The 21,241-nt window shown below is 32.1% G+C and overlaps 3 protein-coding genes across 8 annotated transcripts; all 3 read left to right on the forward strand.

Moving 5' to 3' along the window:
* On the forward strand, positions 1-5,290 carry LOC123922699 (probable glycosyltransferase At5g20260). The gene is made up of 6 exons (XM_045975398.1): positions 1-25; positions 200-294; positions 2,442-2,741; positions 2,831-3,000; positions 3,924-4,290; positions 4,621-5,290. The coding sequence occupies exons 1-6, from the start codon at positions 1-3 to the stop codon at positions 5,287-5,289; spliced, it is 1,626 nt and encodes a 541-aa protein (XP_045831354.1). The 3' UTR covers position 5,290.
* Positions 5,291-6,656: 1,366 nt separating this feature from the next.
* On the forward strand, positions 6,657-10,034 carry LOC123881921 (probable glycosyltransferase At5g20260). 3 transcript variants are annotated; one of them, XM_045930678.1, is made up of 4 exons: positions 6,657-6,742; positions 6,920-7,068; positions 8,004-8,358; positions 9,136-10,034. In XM_045930678.1, the coding sequence occupies exons 2-4, from the start codon at positions 6,929-6,931 to the stop codon at positions 9,805-9,807; spliced, it is 1,167 nt and encodes a 388-aa protein (XP_045786634.1). In that variant the 5' UTR covers positions 6,657-6,742; positions 6,920-6,928; the 3' UTR covers positions 9,808-10,034. The 3 variants fall into 3 exon arrangements, with proteins under 3 accessions (XP_045786634.1, XP_045786635.1, XP_045786637.1); XM_045930679.1 differs by having other exon boundaries at positions 6,670-6,742; positions 8,007-8,358; positions 9,136-9,986; XM_045930681.1 differs by lacking the exon at positions 6,657-6,742 and having other exon boundaries at positions 6,926-7,073; positions 9,136-9,986.
* A 1,448-nt stretch (positions 10,035-11,482) lies between these two features.
* On the forward strand, positions 11,483-20,427 carry LOC123881922 (N-alpha-acetyltransferase 35, NatC auxiliary subunit). 4 transcript variants are annotated; one of them, XR_006799640.1, is made up of 17 exons: positions 11,497-11,830; positions 12,081-12,148; positions 12,419-12,574; positions 12,995-13,162; positions 13,618-13,765; positions 14,257-14,336; positions 14,825-15,094; positions 15,172-15,315; positions 16,088-16,222; positions 16,493-16,591; positions 17,113-17,160; positions 17,928-18,132; positions 18,349-18,467; positions 18,794-18,862; positions 18,975-19,112; positions 19,755-19,853; positions 19,926-19,943. XR_006799640.1 is itself a non-coding variant. In XM_045930682.1 (16 exons), exons 1-16 carry the CDS (start codon positions 11,707-11,709, stop codon positions 20,163-20,165), a joined length of 2,172 nt encoding a protein of 723 aa, XP_045786638.1. In that variant the 5' UTR covers positions 11,483-11,706; the 3' UTR covers positions 20,166-20,427. The 4 variants fall into 4 exon arrangements, 1 of the variants encoding a protein (XP_045786638.1); XM_045930682.1 differs by lacking the exon at positions 18,975-19,112 and having other exon boundaries at positions 11,483-11,830; positions 19,926-20,427; XR_006799641.1 differs by lacking the exons at positions 18,975-19,112; positions 19,926-19,943 and having other exon boundaries at positions 11,522-11,830; positions 18,756-18,862; positions 19,755-19,834.
* Positions 20,428-21,241: the final 814 nt, after the last annotated feature.

Here is a 21,241-nt window from a genome sequence, read left to right on the forward strand (position 1 = left end):
ATGTCACGCACTTGGTCTTGGGAGAGTGAGACTTCACTAGTACTAATAACTCCAATAGAAAAGCTAACAAATTTGAAAGTTTCACCTGATTTCATAATGTTCACATCTGTTTCGTTGCTATAAAGATCAAAATCGGAACCATTCCACACCGCAACATAACATGGCCATGTGCCAATATCAATTCCAATTGGTATTTCAGGAGGCGGCAACAAGTTTACCTCGTCGGTGGTTTCACTGTCAGATGCCATAGTCACAATATACTCATCATCTTTGTCATCACTGTCATCAGGTTCAGTCATCCTGCATTTAAAAAACAAGTTGAGAATTTTGTAACAAAATCATTACTTTGTTTGAAAAATTCATTTATGTTAACAATGACCATTATTCCTCTATAGTCCTAAATATACACAGAAACATGATGTGTAAGACAAGAAATAAAAGGTTTCATGGTTCTTGATGTGTTTCTCTCTCAATTTTTTTTTATGTAATTGTTCCTTAGATTGGATTCTGATTCTGATAGTGAAAATGCAATGTATCCCCACTTCACATCATTGTATAGTAAAACCCTTTAACCTCCTCAGCACATAGAGAAAGCATTGTCTAAATTTGAAGTTGATTAAACATTTTTAAGCCTTTTTTTTAATATTAAATTTTAATTGAGAATCACATTCACATGAAATGCAAAATTCAAATGTACTAATTATGTTTTCAATTTTCATAGCTTTGTTGAGTATTTAAAATACACTATGCTTCATGAGGGGGGAATTGAAAAACTGTCTTTAAATAAATTGAGATTGGATTCTTTTATCCAATGTTGATATAATTTTTGTCCAACTCCTTCACTTCTAGTTTGTTCAATCCTAAAATCACTTTTAAAATTAAGCACAACTAACGAAAATTAATAGGGAAACTGTGAGCCTTTTGATGTGATGCATATATTATACTGTATTTCATTAATTTGGCTTAGAACGCTTAATTTCAGACTCATAGATTCACATTAAAATAACTGTTTGTTTCTGCACAAAATTATCGCTTCACGCCTGTTTCGATAATATATGGAGCTCATAATGGCTTGTCTCCTAGTAGTAGTACTATTTCTTAGTTGAGTAGTAATTTGAAAAGTTTAATGCTGAATTGAATTCCTTGTATTTTGATACGAGTTATTATTATGTCGTTTAAAACAAGATACAATTGCTACCAATCGTTAGTTGGTTCAGTGGTGATGGTGATTAACGGTGAACTTGATAGAAAGAATCACAGTTCGATCCCCACAACTATGATCTGGAGGAGCTCAAACCACTTGAAGGCAATAAATAGTTTTTGTTTTTCTTCTCCCGAACATGTAATATTGGCACATGGTTGGTTGGGTTAACAGTACTCCTCCTAATGTAACCATGGCCCATGGGCTTAATTAAAGTTTCACTAGTTTAGTGAGTAGCCGGTCCGTAGCTATCATAGATTAAGATGTTTTCTCTCCCCACCCCCCGTGTTTCTTTTATCCTCCCTGAGTTTCCAATTTTGCCCTTGAAAAAACTTCGGTTCGTAGAAACCGAAGTTTTTTTTTGCCTTGAAAACAAATTTCGGTTTCTAAAAACCGAAATTTACTCTGAATTTGCACTAGAAAAAAATCGGTTTCTGCGAACCGAATTTTTCACAAGGGCAAAATTGGAATATTGGGGGGTATAAAAGAAACACGGGGGGCCCGAAGAGAAAACATCATAGATTAATTAATGTACATTAGTTAAAGTCTTAACACTGCTCTTATTTTAGCTAAAAGCTTCTCTATATTAGTGTATTAGTTAATTAATGTTTTTTTCAAAAAAATAGTGGATGCTTAATTTCAATAGAAATGTTAAAATTTGTAATGATGGGTCCAATCATGGACATGTTCACGTGAGCATCTATCTATAATGCTTATGTATAAACAAGTAAAGAAGTTCCTAGAAAAGTTAAAGATTTCTTTTCTTGACAAAATTGTTTGTTTAGCTTTTGTTTTGTTTCTTTTCAAGATAAGATTATTGTTGAATGTGTGGTTTTGTGTTGTTGGAATTTGTTTGAAGTTTCATATTGTTTAGGATTTTGGGATGTGAAGTTTATAAATATGTGAGGACAATCTCACCCTTTAAGCTAATTTTTGAGATGAGATCCAAGCATATTTAACAATTATTACTCTCCGATCTTTTTTATTAGAAATAAAAATAAAAACATTTTTGGTTTATTTTATAAGAAGTTTTGATCAATTTTAAAATATATTAGATGTTTAATTTTATTTGTGTTCTTATTTATTATGTGAAAGAATATTAAAAATAATTAAGTTACTGAAATCAAAAATAATTAAATAGAAAAATTACGAAATAAATTAAAATTTATAGGAGTATTAAATAATCAGGAGTATTTAAACTAAATATATATAGGACTGGGTATTAAAAAACAACAGCTAGAGTTATTTTATATTACAAGGTGATGATGTGAGGCATCTTGTCTTTGGGGCAGATTTTCAAGATCTGAGTGAAGTAATGAAAGTTTTCAAATCTTCATTAATATGCCCTTTGATCTTTCTAGTGTTGTTCATCAATTTTTCCCTTGTTTTTTTCACTCCTTCAAATGATGATCATATCAAAGTCAACCATGTAAGTGTGATATCATCTTCATCACCACAAGGGAAATCACCTCATGAGCTTCAATTGACATCTTCAATTAATGGTAGCTACAATAATGCTACAATTCAAGCATGGATTAAGGTATTCACTATTCAATTACCTTAATAATCTATGAAAAAAGTGTTCTAATTATTCTCACATGTGATCTTTTTGAACTTTTGTGATTTCAGTTTGGCCATGGTAGAAAAAATATGACTAGTTTGGAGAGGATTGAAGAAGGTTTAGCACATGCACGAGCATTGATTCAGAAAGCAATTCGATCCAAGAAGTACACAATCACCATGAAGCAGAGTTTTGTTCCAAAAGGATCCATCTACTTGAATCCACATGCTTTTCACCAGTTAAGTTTAATTATAACAATTCTTAATTTATGCTTTTAAATTAACTTATGTACAATAATTTGGGGGAGAGAGTTTAGGGAAGATACTGAAATGATGTCTCCTAAGTAAAATTTAGTTGATAGCTGCAGATATATTTGATGTCTTGAGATGTAGGTTTGAAGCTAGAATTCTTTATTTCTGTTTGCTTAAAAGGGTGTAATTTTCGTCACTAAATTATTTGGAAGGAGATAAAAAGAAAGAAATATAAGAGAGATATTCAGATGTGATAGAAGAAGACGCTTATATGACACTTCTCCTGCAAACTTGTATTTGGTCTAAAAATTAGATCAAATACATTTGACTTTTGAAATATTTGTGTTAGCAATATACTTTCTCCAGACACAAATATAAGAAAAAAATACTTTAAATTTTGAATACAAATATAAGCAAAAATCAACTATTTTTAAACTAATTAATACTATTATTCCTAATATACTCTTATTTAATCACTTTTACACTTATTTCACTTTTCAAAAGTTTATGTGATTTCCGGAAATCACTTTTCAAAGGGTAATATAGTAAACTTAACTCATGTTTTGCATTAAATCAAGAAAATTAACTACATTTAACTAAATTTCTTAAACACCGCGTAAACGGTTATTTTTTCTTATATTTGTGTCCGGAGGGAGTATTGTCAAATTACTTCACCCTTTAAGTAGTTTGAAAATATTTTTTGAACACAACATCCGAGGTCAACACTATGTTCCAAGTTTTATATTCTTTTTATCTCCTAAATTCACACATTTAAGTTGATTTTATACTGTATCGAATATAGTGTCTAATTTTTGTGTGTCTAAACAAAATTTTCTCTAAGAAATTATACTTAATTATACACACATTTAGTTTAATTGCTAAACACAAATTTATATTTCACCTAAAACAGGAGCCACATGGAGATGGTGAAAAGATTCAAAGTATGGGTGTATAAAGAAGGAGAGCAGCCATTGGTACATGATGGGCCTATAAACAACAAATATTCCATAGAAGGCCAATTCATTGATGAAATGGACACAAGTAACAAAAGCCCATTTAAGGCTACCTATCCTGAACAGGCCCATGTTTTCTTTCTTCCCTTCAGTGTGTCTAAGGTCATTCGTTATATTTACAAGCCTAGAAGATCAAGATCAGATTATGATCCTCACCGTTTACAGGTTTTGGTTGAAGATTATGTTAACATTATTGCTAACAAGTATCCTTATTGGAATAGAAGTCAAGGTGCTGATCATTTTCTGCTTTCATGCCATGATTGGGTAGGTTCACATTTCATCTTTAAAATCTATGAAACTTTAAAATGATTTATAAAATGAGATTCAAAACTATACAGTATACACCGATGTAAAGTTATTTTACACTGACAACTGCTCAACTAATTTTGTTTTAGTTTTTGTTTAAAGTGTTGAGAAGTTGTGATTGGTTGTTAGTGTAAGATAATTTTTCTGCGTTTTTTTGGGTGAAAAGAGAAACTTGAGCCGTGGGAAGAGAAACTTTCATTTTTTTACACCGACAGTGCATCAAAATCAAACGGCATGAATTCAACTCTTAGTGGATAACTTATAATTTTACTATACTTAATGTTTTAGGGACCAAGAGTTTCTTATGCCAATCCAAAACTCTTCAAATACTTCATCAGAGCACTATGTAATGCAAACATTTCAGAAGGATTTTGGCCTAATAGAGATGTGTCTATCCCTCAATTGAATTTGCCTGTTGGAAAGCTTAGTCCACCAAACACATCCCAACATCCAAATAATAGAACAATATTAGCTTTTTTTGCTGGTGGGGCCCATGGTAAGATTAGAAAAAAATTACTCAAGCAATGGAAGGACAAAGATAAAGAAGTTCAAGTTCATGAATACCTTCCAAAAGGTCAAGATTATACAAAGTTGATGGGCCTAAGCAAATTTTGTTTATGCCCTAGTGGACATGAAGTGGCAAGTCCAAGGGTGGTGGAAGCAATTTATGCAGGGTGTGTTCCTGTGATAATTTGTGACAATTATTCTTTACCTTTTAGTGATGTGCTTAATTGGAGTCAATTTTCTATGGAAATTCCAGTTGATAGAATACCAGAAATTAAAACTATTTTACAAAGTGTTACAAAAGCTAAGTACATGGTGTTGTATACAAATGTGAAACGTGTACGAAAGCATTTTGAGATTAATAGGCCTGCAAAACCATTTGATTTGATACATATGGTACTTCACTCTGTTTGGCTCAGACGAATAAATTTCAAGTTAATAACAACACCATAAATGATTGTCCATAATCTCATTTTCCATTTTCAATGAAATACTACAAGAAACTAACATAGCCTCGAGTTTTTTTTTTTCTTCTTAAATGATCAATTTGTCCCCGTAAGTTCAGGAGTTTTTGGTTTTCATCCCTGTATATTTTTTTTGTTTTAAAATAGTTCCTGAATGTTCAAATTCATTTGGTAAGTCACTAACGTTAAGTGTCGTTACAAAAATGATGATGTGGCAAATAGAGGCTGACGTGACAATGTGTGACGTGACAAACGATGATGATGTGTCAATAATGATGTTCAGTCATCCACTTAGAGGGACCAAATCCAAAAATAAAATTGTAGAGAGGGACCAAAACCAAAAAAACGAAATTAAACCCAAAAATGGATTCATATTTTTCTAAATCCAGAAATTTGTGTTGAATATACTAAACCGATATTTTCTTCTTCTTTCTTCACCCCAACCTAAATTTCCATAAAACTCTTTAACCAACAAAAAATTGAGTTTTCTGATACACCATTTATTTTGATTTAATCAAAAGACCATATTAATATCATTACATTGAATGTTTTCACCCAAATTCAAATTTAGAACTTTGCATCGTGTAAGAGTTTCAACTTTGTGAAAAGTTTTTTTGTTTTTATTTTTAGTATCTCTCTTTAACTTCATTCAAATAAAATGTACCCTATTTAATTTAGAAATTGACTATGGGACTAGACAAAATAGGTAGTACTAGTAAAAAGACATGACAAAAATAAATTTTTTTGTTTCTAACTAAATTACGGGACAAGTTTTTGTCTATAGTACACCTATAAAAAATACGAAAATATTCAAATATAAAAGATATTATCTATTTATCTCTCTCCGTTAATTACAACTTTGTCTTGTCTTATACTATATTGTTATGTACTTATATATATATATTTATGTATTGTTCTTTCCATTATTTATTATTTTACAAATTAAACGCACCCTTAAAATCTTTAAATTAATAATCATTGAGTTTTTTTTAAATGTTTCTTTTTTATCATTTACTCCTCTATTCTTTATCATAGGAGTATAGTATATATTAATTTCAACAATCTCCCTCATGCAATGTCTCTCTTCCAATATCCCTAATTCCTGTGCTCAGCTAGCTTTTCATAGGAGCCATATGGGTGGAGAGAGAGAGAGAGAGAGAGAGATGTTAGAACATTATAAAATTATGAGTCTATGTTACCCTATAAATAAATATTAATATTCAAGAGAGCATACAAGTGAACCATCAATCACCAAACTGATGAAAAACTAAATAGACATGGTAGCAACCTTGATAATGAACTCATGTCTTATATTTACAGCAACATTATTCATCATTCTTTTCCTTTTTTATAATCGAAACGACGCAGTTCTTCTATTGCCTGCCATCAACCTCCACGCTGCAGCAGCTGCTCCTTTGTCGTCGCGATATAATGTCACCAAAGTATGTGTCCTTTTTCTTTAGAATCATGAAAGAAAAAAATGTTTAATATTTAGAATCTTGAATTGAATCCATGACATGATGCAATATTATATATATTATTATTCTTTTATAAATTATATGATTGATTAGTTAATTATTTGTGTTATATATATATTGCATACATGTGTGTGGAAGCAGCATAATATAATGAGAATTGAACAAGAATTGGGTGAAGCAAGAGAGGCTATACGCAGAGCAATAAAAAGAAGGAACTTTACAATCTCATCAGAGACTGAGGATTTTGTCCCCAGAGGATGTGTTTACAGAAACGCTTATTCCTTTCATCAGTTAAGTAATAACTATAACTATAACTATAATATAAATACAAACATACGTTTAATTCAATTAACATTAACAACTAATTATTAATTTTGATCTTTAAAAAAAACATTATTAACTGCATATATTTGTTGTTATTTATTGCTGATCCATTTCTTATTTTGAATTTCCCATCTCAAGCATGGCCCATGCTTGAGTTGAGTGTCTTATACTCTCAAGTGCGCATAATATTATCTTTCTCAAATAGTTTAGTGATGAAAATTTCACGCATTAAATATGGAGAATTGTATATAGGAAGAACATGTTTGAATAAATTCATGTATGTTATCCATATTATAAAAGTTTATATTGTTTTAGGTTGATTTGAATGAATTTTTCTCAAAAAAGTTTGAATTAATTTGAATGTAGCACTAGTATAATATTTTTTCCCACATCTTGCTACATAAAATTATGTAAAGGTTTAGTAAAAAAGAAAAAAATATGTAAAGGTATTTTAAATGAATTCATAAAAATTAATGCACTAGTTTTTTTTTTTTTACTGTTACAACCAGTTTAATCTGGTTCGGTATCAGTTCTGACATTAAGTGTTTCAGTCCCCTCCCGATCGCAGTTGTGGGAAATTGAACTGTGATTCACCCTACCAAATTCAGTGTTAATCATCACTGAACCAACTAACGATTGGTTGCAATGGTTTAAATCTTGTCGATGAATATTTTGTCCCTAAAATCTGGTTATGAGGAAAACACTAAACAAAGTCATCATTCTTCATTCTTCACGCTTTAAAATGCCTCTTTTGACTATAAAATGCAACAGTACTAGTCCCATTACTTGGGACCATATATATATCATAATCATATGTCACATTACTTATTACATGTACCACATATTTTGTATATTTTGGTCATGGTCCTAACTTTCATAGCACGTTCTATAAACTATTCAGAAGTCACAAAGAGATGTTGAAGATATTCAAAGTGTGGACTTACAAAGAAGGTGAACCACCATTAGCCCATGATGGGCCCATGAGTTCAATTTACGGTATTGACGGACACTTCATGACTGAAATTGAGAATAATTTGAGCCCATTTTCGGCCCAAAATCCAGATGAGGCCCATGTCTTTATGCTACCCTTAAGTATTACAAACATTGTGCGGTATCTATATGATCCTCTCATCACATACTCTAGGGATCAACTCATGAGGGTCACCATTGATTATACCAACATCATAGCTCACAAGTATACATACTGGAATAGAAGCAAAGGAGCAGACCATTTTCTAGCCTCTTGTCATGATTGGGTAACAATTGCCACCTTAAACCTCAAATATTCTTACATTTTATGCTTATAATTGCATCACATGTTTGTGCACTAATAAAGAAAGATACAGAGTCACCAAATCCTAGCTCAACTGACAAAAAATGTCAAAATTGTTAAGTCGAACGTTATGATCGGGGTTCGAACCTCGACTCTCTCACTTGTGTGTGTGAGTTTATAATGGTTTTGACATTTTGTCTATCTAGCTTAAAAATACGAGTTTAACGGTATTATGTAAAGAGTCATAATGTTGAATATGATTGAATGCATATATACAACTTTTGACACATAAAGTGTTGATCAACACAAGATAGTTGCAGGTAATGCAACTATTTTGGGCTTAGGTCTCAATTTATTTTTTTATTTAATTAATCATATTAATATTTTCAGGTCTTTGAAATCGGGTGGAGTAGCTCAACTGATTTGAACTAAATGTTAAAGAAATAAAAATAATTAAAGTATAAATTTTGACAAAGAAAGATACTAATATTAACAATTAATTATTAACTTTCATCGTTTTAAAAAAAAAAACTTAGGTCATCATTATAAATTACACTCACTACGCACTAGTTTTACTAGTAATACTAGTAATATTTATTTTACTATTGTAAAAATTAGTTAGTCTTAAATAACTTTATTTCATTGTTGTTAATTTTAAAGGGTCTTATTTCCAAGTCCTAAAGAGATATAAGAGTTGCAAGTGTATGATGTATCATATGTTTCTAATTAATGAATGGTGGTAATGATTCATTTGTTGTAGGCACCAGATATCTCAAGAGAGAATTCAGGTAAAGAGGTTTTCAAGAACTTAATAAGAGTATTATGCAATGCAAATACTTCTGAAGGTTTTGATCCTACAAAAGATGTCTCAATGCCTGAAATGAACCTAAGAGGTTACAAATTAAGCTCAACAATACCTAGTCAACACCCCAATAATCGGTCTATACTTGCTTTCTTTGCTGGAGGGGAACATGGTATGATTAGAAAAACATTACTAAAACATTGGAAAGGAAAAGATAAAGAAATTCAAGTTCATGAGTATCTTCCAAAAAACCTTGACTACTTCAACATCATGGGAAAAACCAAGTTTTGTTTGTGTCCAAGTGGATATGAAGTTGCTAGTCCAAGAATTGTGGAAGCAATTAATGCTGGTTGTGTGCCTGTGGTTGTTTCGGATAACTATCAACTACCCTTTAGTGATGTTCTTGATTGGAGCAAATTTTCATTGCATATTCCATCAAAGAGGATAAGTGAAATCAAGACAATATTGAAAAGTGTTCCACATGCCAAATACTTGAAATTGTATAAGAGGGTGTTGAAAGTTCAAAGACATTTTGTGTTGAATCCACCAGCTAAACCGTTTGATGTGTTTCATATGATTCTTCATTCAATATGGCTTAGAAGACTTAATATTAGGCTACCCGTTTCATAGTATATTGGTTGATAATTTGATAGGGGCATAGCATAGGGCACCAATATGTTGTATTATAGAGTACTATAGGGAGTTAGTATTCGATCAGCATTGATAGATGATAATGTTCCCTATTGATCATGGCTAGAAATTCCATTGTCGAGTTACTGATGTTCGAATTCTGGCCCCTTAATGTAATGTCTCTACCAATTAAGTTAAGTTCATATCAGGGACGGATCCAGACTTGATATATTGGTGTGGCTAAAAAAAATACATTCGCGAACTTTATAGTTGAAAAAAAAAAATCACGCTTGTAGATTAGCCAAAGAAGTAGCTTTATATTTAGAAAGCACAGGAAAAAATAACAGAACAACGAAAAAATAAATCATATTTGTAGTTTGTAGAGTTGAGAGAAGAAAGGAAAGTAAAAGAATCAAACCAGTCTATGAATGGATGCACCGCACGTCGATGTCGGGCTGAGTGCAGGGGCGGAGGTAGACTAAAATATAAATTAAATTTGGAAATTCATAAATCTTTTACATTCAAATAATATTGCATCGTTCAATAACGTCTAAATTCGTCTAAAATAATGTTGCATCGTTAAATAACGTCTAAAATAATTTAATATGTTATTGAGATCAATTAAAATTAATAATGTTCAATAAAATGTATAAGCCCTTAATGTTGGTAAATTTCAATAACATATCAAATAATTTTAAATTTCTATAAAATGTTACATGAATTATCTATATGATATGAATTTTAAATTTAACGGTAAATTTTATAAATTTGTACTCATTAAAATGTTATCGGTATAATTTGAATTCTCTAATATGTGTGTATATATATATTGATCACTCCTTTGAAAAAAAAAATTACCAAAAACAATTATTCTGGACTCCTTGTAGTTAACTTGCAACAAAGCAATTTCTTTGGAAAAATATCAATTAATAGCCAAAAACAGAACAAGCAAGAATTGAACTCAAGACCCTTGGATAAAAGAGGCGCTACATTACCAATAAGCCAGACACATTGTTGTGATTTTGTTAGCGGTTATAGATATTTATACAATATTAAATAACAAAAATATGTATATATACCTAATAAAAAGTGAAAATTCTGGTGTGGCTATAGCCACACTTAGTCCCTATGTAGATCCGTCCCTGGTTCATATGATAATCATAGTATTAATTTAAGCAAAATGTTTTACAAGCAAAACATTGAAAGTAAAATTAAATGTAATTTTTTTTAAAGTAATTTAGTAATTAGAATTTTCTTTTTTTCAAGGTGAATAAGTGGTACTAGAACTCGAACTACGGTCATGCATATTACATTTTGTGTCTCTATCAATTTAATCATGTTTATGAAAACTTTAATATCTTTTCTACAAGTTTAATTATATATTTTTTTAAAAAAATGTATTTAAACTAAAATAGGTGTTTAGTTTTGGGATGAACATGATTCGATCCCTACAACTGCGATCGGAAGGTGGCTTGAACCACTTGATACTATAACTGACTCTGAACTAGATTAAGTGATTCAGTAGACCGGATATTGATGGTAAAAAAAAGACTAAACAGTTTTTTTTCATTACCGGCATCTGCCCACTAAACATTTTTTTCACCACCGACATCCAGCTCACTAACCGTCTAATCTGATTCGGCACTGACATCAAGTAATTTATGGAAGACAATCAAATCATATCATGTTAGATGCAGAACGGCGAAACCCAACAAAAGAAAGAGATGTAAAGTACTAAACCACGGAAACAGCATACATAGCGAGTACACACAACACAACAGTACATATTGAATTGAACCCAAAACCCCAAATTAAACGAAACAAACTGCTCTCTCTCTCTCTCTCTCTGGTCCCTACCTAGTGGGGACGACGGACAGTAAACCAACAAACTTCAAAGCTATGGCGGCCTTCGATCGCGCCGCCGACGATGCACCAACCACCGTACAATCCCGTCCACGTATTCCCTCCGGTGACAACTCCGTTTGGGCCGATGTCTCTCCTCTCCTCAACGCCGCTTGTCAAGGTCCTTTCTCTTCTCACCAATCAAGGGTTTATCATTACTTTCCACTTTTTCTATTATTCAATTCTATTGCTAATGCTAATGTTAGGAATATGCAATTGCAATGAAATAATCATATTCAACTTGCTCATTCATTTTCTTGCTTTTTAGTACTACTTAACAAATTCGTGTTTTACAGTGTGTGCTTTTCAAATTGCAATGATATTTTGCTCAATTAGATGTAGTTTTTGTAATCAACTTTTTCATGCTGCAGATCTTCAAGAGGGAGACCTTATTCATGGAGACAATTTCAATCTTTTTGCTGCCATGTCTGCTTTGGAGGTACATACTCTGTAATTTTATTTTTACTTACTGCACTTTCAGTGTGAGGTTTTTGCTTTTCTTTTTCTATATATGATCCTTTTATATGCATTTGACCTTATAGAATATGCAAATTTGTTGCTATAAATAATTAGGTTATTACGAGCTTAACTTTATGCTGCATAAATATATTTAGAGATGTATGTATAGAGGCTGTTGGCTGTTTTTACAACTGTGTTGTGTAACCTTGATCTGTAAGAATTTTAAAAAAAAATTGATTTTTTTTTATAGATAATGGATCCTAAAATGGATTCGGGTATGGCTTCGACATACTACTCTCTTGATGAAGCCATTGAGAATGGTGCTGCTCCGGTTCCTATTAGTGATGATAAAACTACCGATGTTCGATGCATAATTGATATCATGGACCATCTACTAGCATGTGAGGTATTTTCACTATGTTGTCTATGCCTTCTATATATTGTTAGTTACCTTGTATCGAATAAGCATAACTTTAGTTTTATAGAATTTTCAAGGCCTTAAAAATACCTTTCTTTCTCTTTGAAACATAGGAAAACATCTTCATTATGCATGAAGCCGGTGAATTTGCAATCTTTTATGATGCTGTTTGGTCTACACTCCTTTTTTTTTTTAAATAATAAATATGCTTTGTAGTTTACTGCTTTGAGATCATTAAAATATAGGCTTTGTGTAATAAATTTGTTTTCTTCCCTCCTAAGAAATATGTTGATTCACAAGTAGCAACATTTGTTAGGGTTCAATATCTTTGTTGTACTAGACAAGTCTTATTTATTTATGTATTTATTTATTTTTCTCATCTTTATCTAATGTCATTTGATATTTCAGGCAACATGGCACAAGGGTCATTCCCTGGCACAAACTGTCTATTCTTGCCTCTATCTCCTACGGCCTGAAAGGACATCATCGCATGCCCTGTTGCACTCTTACTGCCAACTCATGCGTGCAACCTGCAAAGCAGTTCTTTCAGTCGTCGCAGATTCACGTACACATGAAGTAATGTATTCAACAGTTCTTTCTTTTTATCTCTGTTTTAGAGTATCATTTTTTCTGGTTTCATCACATGTTGGAGTTTTTAAATTTGTTCTGTTGAGTCAAATAAGTACTAGTTTTTCTTCTTTTTGGAGAAGTTGACTGTTTATTGTATCATTTCTGTTCACTAAATTACATAGAATGTTAGGACTCTTTATTTCATAATTTGTTTATATGGATCTTAAGCTTTGTAAAATATGTGTTACCTAAACTTTTATTACCAAAAATAAATAAATTGTGTCACCAGAAATTTACGCTGACATGCAGCCTTGCTCTAAGTGGACGGCATATAGATATGCAACCTTAGTTGTTTGATCTCCTAACATACGTTCTATATGTATTTTCTATAAGCTGTATATTCGAGCGAACAGATGTCACTATATTTTTCGCTTAAAAGTGGTGATATTTGTTTGTGTCAGGAAGAAGATCTATTTATCATGTCATATGGACTTCCTCTGAGTGGAGATGGAAATGAAAGGTGTTTACCATTGTTAAATGCTGTTGAAGAAACAATATGTCGTCAATTACGTGCTTGTAAAACTTCATCAAAAAGAAGAGTGGCAGAAGGTAATTGCTTGTTGAAAGCTCAACATGCTTTGGTGAGGTCTTAGATCAAGATATTGTCCTAACTTTCTAGGTTCGCATAAGGGAATGAAGTTAACAGTCAGTGATAATGATATAGAGTAAAATATTAAACTTTGAAGTTAATTACCCTTGAAGAGTGCTGATATTCTTATGTCTGAAAATGTTACACATACCTGTTATGGCTGGCTTTATGTCAATCTTGGATAACCTGGTTTCCCTCCTTCATCAACTTTTAATACAATAAGTATATTTGAGTTGTGTATTACTGCATTGTATAATTGATCATTGTGAAGTCACTCTTATAAAATTGCTTTACTGTATATATAATACAGGTGAAGTCCAAAAAAGAAAAATAGAAGTTAGAGCTGTAAAGCTTACACATTCCATTTATTGCCCATAACTTATGGTCCTAGTTTTATTACAGTCTTTCTGCTTCATATGATTTGATTGAGTTGTGAGCTATTTGGTTGCAGATATAGAGCCACTTCAAAATAATCCTGATCTGGAAGAAGGATACTGCAAAGCGCTGTTGTGCCGATTACGTTTTCGTAAGGTTTTTTTCCTATGATACTCTCTTTATAAATCTATGCAAAATTGAAAATAATGTAGATTACATTCATGCATAGTTTATAATTAGACATAGGCTGTGTCTTTTTTGCAATATATTTAATCAATCCATTGAGCTAAACATTTCTTTGAAACTTGTGCACCCATACTTGGAACCTTCTATATTATGAGATGCATAGGTATGGGTATGGTACCGGTACGAGTATAGGATGTAACATTTTTAAATGAAGTTATAGATATGTCAATATAAAAGATAAAAACTTTTGTATGTCATATATCTCAAAGGGAGCTTAAAATGTTGACACCCCAATTAGTAAGATGCGGCAAAATTGCTTGTCACTTCTAATTTTAATGTTACTATGTTTGTGCTTCAATCTTCTGACATTTTACCTTTCGTTAAATTTCATTTCTATCTTTTTCTTGTTAACTGAGCACTCTTTTTTGGCTGAAATCACCACATTTGATTTCTTTCAGCATTTTTATCATCTTTTGATGTCTATGAAACGACCCCAAGGAGGAGGTTTGGAGTTGGCAAGGGAACACATAGCTTCATGCATTTCAGAGATTGCTCACATTCAAAAATCTTCAGACTTTCTTAGAGCTAGTGCTCCTGAAATGTCTGAAAAAAATATAGACAACACAACTGCATCTGGTTGTCAACCAATTGGCTTTGATGCTAGTTTAAATTGTAGATTATCAGCTCCAACACCACCACGGGCAATCAAAATTTTTTGTTTCGAAAAGGTAAGTTTTTACGGGTTTACTTATAATACATGAAACTTTAATTCCATATTACAACGTTTCCAGTTTATCTCTTCCAGGCTCTCGAATATTTTGTGAAGCTCCTTCATGATCTAGACATTATATGTTCCTACTCGTTGGATCCATCATTGGAGGCTGCCTTGCTCTTTGTGGTTAAATTCCAGAAATCTCAGCCTGATTTGGTTTCTAGAGCTCATCTTCAGGTGAATCATAAAATGCTCCATGATTCTGCTTGATTTGATGAGTGTTCTCTTACCTGCTTACTAACCGTTTTTGTGAATCTTCTATATAGTGAAGCAATTTAATTATCAAATATTTGTCAAGTAGATTTTTCTTTCTCTAAGTGCTGCCTCTTATAAGACAGTCCTAGGAAGAGAAACATATGTACTCTCTTATGAACATTAGAATTTTTTTCTTTGTACCTCTGCCTCATTTAATGTACTGAAAATAACATGACAAATTTTCTTCATTATATGTTATGGGGTCAGCCTTTACCAAATGTAAGATTGTATTCTATAGACCCAATGTGTCTGACCCTTCATTGAATCCCATGCATAATGGGGTCATTCACACCTTCCAACTCATTGTTCACTCCTTTCTCTAAGTTTTGGTCCTGTGCAGAGCCCCTATGTTTCTTTCTTTCATCGACTTAAGTAATTTGAGGTGTTCTGTTAACATCAAACAAAATATGACGGAGTAATTAGTAATCTACACATGCAATTTACATCTATTAAATCAATATATCAAGGAAACTATCACCCATGGCTAAGCACCAAATTTCTTATAAAACAAAATGCTAGAGGCACAAACAACATATTGCATCTTCGTGCATCTGGTTGGCATGTTGACATTTCTCATTGGTTTTGGTCCATTGATTTACTATTTCCTTGTCTTTAAAAAGCATGGTAGTAAAAATGTACTTCTATTGTTTCAAGCTCTGTTCTCCAAGCTTGACCCATTAAATCCTGTTATCAGCTTCTGCTAGTCCAGAACGGGAAACTCTTTGGTCGGTATCCTATGTTTTCTATGATCACTAGAGCTGCTGGATTACCTGAAGTAGCAGAGAATCATGACATTCAGAAAAATGAGTTTATGATGCAACTTGAACAGGTAATGAAATTAAAGTTGTTTGGTATGTCCTATTATAGTCTATATGTCTTTCACTCTTTTGAATTCCTGAACTTGTATAGACATGCATGCCTTCACGATGAGCACCATCTTTTTGAGTAAATTGAAATTGGCTCAGTTACTGCCTTTTGCTTTGACTCAAGGATAGTATCATTCAGATCAAATATGAATTTTTTCTATAAGAAAAAGCTATGCAACTCAAATTATTTTAGTTAGGCACCTATTATAATCTATACAATATTATGGGTGCAGATGGTGGTGACTTTACTGAAAATTATTTGTACAAATGCTGCATGGCAAAGGCGTAAGTTGGGGAAAATGCTGCAAGACTGGCGTGTCACCTATGTACAGGTGTGTCATTTGCTTGTTTTCCATAGCAACCACCTTCACTCTAGACTTACTCTAGACTTTGTTACGTTCTATTATAAATCACACCTTATCCGTTAAAGAATTTGAATTAGATTTTAGGAAGATTTTCATGAATGCTTCTTCATTCATATTTTTTTTTGGTACAAGTGTCTGAAGTTATAATACTTGGGATATATTTTTTCTTAATTGGCATTATCTTATTCTGAGAGGAATTTGTTTCTTATTTGGGGATTGCAACTGTAGTATTTTGTCGCACTTTGATTCTTTAGTCACCAGTGCTAGTTTTTCACAGTAGGAAACACCCCGTCCCCTAAACAAGTAGAAAATGTTAAGAGGGAGGATAGAAAACTTGGTATAGGGGAAGAGAACAGATGACCAAGGTATCCCAACATTTGGTGTAGTATGACTTTATATAGTTAATGTGAATTGATCTATTTTATGACTGCCCAGAAATTCATCTTACACCTATCAATATTGATCTAATCCTGAATTCCACTCTGCAGCTGGAGCTGGCTTTCAAAAAGGAGTTTGGAAACACTTCAAGCAACGAGGTTTTTACTTATGATTTTCACCTATTGTTTGGCTAAAATTAGTGCTTATAAAGAAGTTAGTTATTTCATGAGTTGGAGAACCGATAAAATGGAAAAAGAGTTCTAAGGAATTGTGCGTGTCAACAAACAATTAATCTGATTTATATACATTCGTTGAAGTTATAGGATTTTTCCTTCAGGTATAGAAGGAGGAAAAAAAGACCATGAATAATAAAAGTTTTATTGATGTTTGTTAGAATCAAATAATAAAATCCTAATAGTTACTACTGCCTCCGTTCCAATATTCATGTCTTTGAAAGTTATTTTGTACCAATCATGAAATAGCTTTGATTAATAAGGAAATTTCAAATATATCCTTACTTTTCATTGGCTCATTCACCCATTTACTCTCTCTCTCTCTTAATAAATGTAAGTGCAAAATAATTGATAAGGTTGGAGTGTAATTGACAAAAAGGTAGTTAATGTAACCTTAAATTTGAAAATAACAGATACATTGGAACATTTTTTTCTTAAAAAATCAGCAATTGAAAAGAAAAGAAAGAGTATTAGAATTTGTCATTAGGATTAGAATTTGCAAATAATATCAAATTATCAATTAGCATTTGTTGTGAATCTTTACCTACATGCTAAAAATCACAGTATTCACATGAAGTGCGTTTTTTCACAAGTGTTGAAGCAAACATGTTTTTATGGGCAATAAATTGGTTGGTTTTCTGCTAGCTGTTATCACCGAACTAATTCATTAATATGTAATATTATTCTGGCAGAATATAGGTTTCAAAATATTCCAACATATTCTCGTGTGGGTGGAAGAGCAAACTTATTGGATAGCTTTTCGATTTCTCACTGTGGGATTTGAATTGGAACTCTATTCTGACCATGATTATTGCATGGTGTACTGGTACATTTATATTGTGTTGATCAATCTTGCGGAGAAGAAGCATCTCCGGATTGGAATGAGCAGTGGCATTGGTATGTGTTACAGTAGTTTATCATGAGTTTTTTAATTAAAAAGGTGCTGGTGTGTGAGGAAATCCTCTGCTTTATGTTTACCTACAAATTATTGACTTTCAGAGTAGTATTATTCGGTAGTATTGTAATTGTGCTTTCAGTTGTATGACTTAGAAGAAATAAATTAGCTTATGGTGTCGCTGACTTCAATATGTATCTATGCTACTTGTTGATAAGGTAAAAAGAAGACGAAGAAAAAAAGAGATTCTTTAAAAGACGCGGGAATGAATTATCAGATCTCAGCAGCTGTCAAGTTTCTTCAGAGCCAAATATATCTAGCTGAAGGTTTAGGCATGGTAATACTGCATATGTTTCCTCAATGATGTTGAGTTAACAATTTCTTCTAGGGAATTGTGATTTAAGACATCAGTGGCTTGAAATTTCCTGCCGAAAATTTGTAGGTTCTAGAGCTAGTAGAGATTAGTAGTCTGTAAATGAAAACTGAATCCTATTTTGCCAAATTGATAAGTCTTTTACTTCTACTAAAAATTAAAATGACCACATCCACTGTGTGTATATCATAATTTACTAAATTTTTCTTTAAACTAAATATTTTTCCTGCTTTGTTATTTGATTCAATTTAGGGGACTTACACTCTGCAGCAATCCAATTATTTTTCTAGATGCTAGCTGCTTTGAGGAATGAGCGCAGAATTTTTCCACCACAAAGCCCTTTCAGTACAGAACATGAGGTAAGATTTTCTGTTTTTTGCCACATGCAGTTTTCAAATGATTTGGGAATTTTGTTAAAGCGTTGCAAAGGGTGTTTGGTAAAAGCTAAAATTCAGTGCTGGACTTCTGCAGTTGGCAGGTTAAGTGAAAGATTTGGTGTTTGGAAACATCTTTTTTTCTCCTCAAAGTGCTGAAATAATATGTAAAGGGAACCATTAGTATTAAGAATAGTAAACAAGATCACACCACAGGCAGCTGTTTCAATTAGAGGTGTTGTCTTGTCTGAACCCATTCAGTAACCTGTCCGATTTGATTGTTTTGAGCATGTTTTTACTGATTTCATTTTATCATGTATTAATCAAACCCCCACAGTAGTAAGTTAAATGGAGAATCTTTCCATTATCAGCGTTGGATTTAGTTTTCAAACGGGCCACAACTCATAATCATCTGTTTTTTCTTTTCAAACCAGCAAAGGATCGTATATGCCAAACATCAGATACTATATTATGGTTTCACACTCCATATTTACCCTCCTGTGGCTGAGATGAAACAAATTTATGCAGTGATTTTTATTTTTTAATCTTTTTCCTGAATAATACACTTGTAATCTTGTCACATTAATAGGAAAATACAATTTAGGATATATTAATATAGTTTTGCCAGAGGTCAAGCCATTAAGGAGAAATCTTAAATTAATTATCTAAATTGCATACAGTGGTTTTTCTTATCGAGATACAGTACTTTTTAATAATTCAATTTTTAGCAATATTCATGTATATGTAGCTCAAGACAAATTTGTGTGGTAGACCCTCAACCTCAGCAACAGTGGCCACTATAAAATAAGTACTTATAGTTTGAACGAGCTTTTCATTTACAAGTGAATTCACGTGTTGATTTTTTTTCTTTTTCCAGATATTTATCCAGCAATTTGAGCTTTTGCTTAAAGCTTGCCTTCCTGATGGCATCTCATATCAGACATACAAGGAATCAACTGCCCAAGCTAACTTCTCTGTGAGTATTCTTTCGAAAACTATTGTGTTGTTTTTCAAGAGACAAACATTTATTTGTTTATTTGTCCTTCAGACCCTAGTTATGTGTGATTACTTCAAGGAAGCTCAGAAGATTGCAAAAGAGTTGAAAAGTAATTTCGCCAATGACCCTGAAATGATGGCTGAGCTGAGGAGAATAGAGCTTGTAGCAGAACGCAATAATATTGCCTTGACAGTCATTTCTCGGCTAGGAACTCCAGATCCATCAGTGAAGATTTCTTTTACGTTATCCCACCATCCTTTCTTTGCTACTGCTATTGTGAAGAGATCTTGATGCCAGATTCAACCAATTTTGAAACAATTATTATAGGATGTTAGGAGTGAATGTCTTATGCGGCATTTGCAATTGTAACATTAGCATTACTTTAAACAAATTTTGTGGTTCATTAATAATAGTTTGAAATTGTAATTTTTTAGGGAAAAAAATTACAGCAATTTTCCTTCTGTGATTGCACCTGGACGCACAAAACATTTTTTTTAAAGTACCCGAGCACTCGAGTGGAGGGCAACTTGTTATACAGTAGTTTGTTTCAGATTTTGAGAGTTTCAAAAGTAATTTCAGTTAGAGTAAGAAAAATATGCTTTGAAAAGTAGTTTCAAAATTATTTCATGATGTCCTGTTCAAATTAATTATTCAACTGTATTTTGTTGTTTCTAGAGTTTTCTCTTCTCAATAGATTGCTTTATAGTTTCTATGCTTCGACCTTATTTTATTCAAAATAAAGTAAAGATAAAACAAAAGTATTTCATGACAAAAAGTATTTACTTTTTAATACAAATATGAAAAGGATATATATCTCGAAAAAAATACTACAATTATGAAAATGCAAAGACTTGATGGTTTTTGAAAAAACTTTTTTAATATTCTACTACTAATAAAGAATGTAAAACATGTGTTTTTTTACTTTTTACATGAGAAGCCCATGCTGTACTTTTTTTCCTTCAAACAGAAAGAAGCACAAGTTGAAAGTAAAAATGTGTCAGCTGAACTGAAATGATGAAATCTGACAATTCACATGGGTCCATAAGAAATTTATGGTCAAAGTCAACGAAGCATTCTTCCTCACTTTACCGTTTTTAGAATTTTTTTATTGGCTTATTTTAAGTCAACGCTCTATTCTTCATTATAGTCAGCCAGCCACCACAATTGAACAATCAAATTCCAGTTTTGAGGTAGCATACTGTTAGAACTTCTTTTATGATCAACATAATAGAGAGTTGTTGTATTCTCTCCAACATAGGATAACTTGCAACTCATATTGTTTTGTCTAGTAATTCTCTTTTGCAAAGACGAATCTTAAATACTACTCCGTCTCATAATATAAGCAAAAAAAAAAATTTCACACTTAT

Source organism: Trifolium pratense, linkage group LG4 (genome assembly GCF_020283565.1).
Source record: "Trifolium pratense cultivar HEN17-A07 linkage group LG4, ARS_RC_1.1, whole genome shotgun sequence".
NCBI classification, from domain to species: Eukaryota; Viridiplantae; Streptophyta; class Magnoliopsida; order Fabales; family Fabaceae; genus Trifolium; species Trifolium pratense.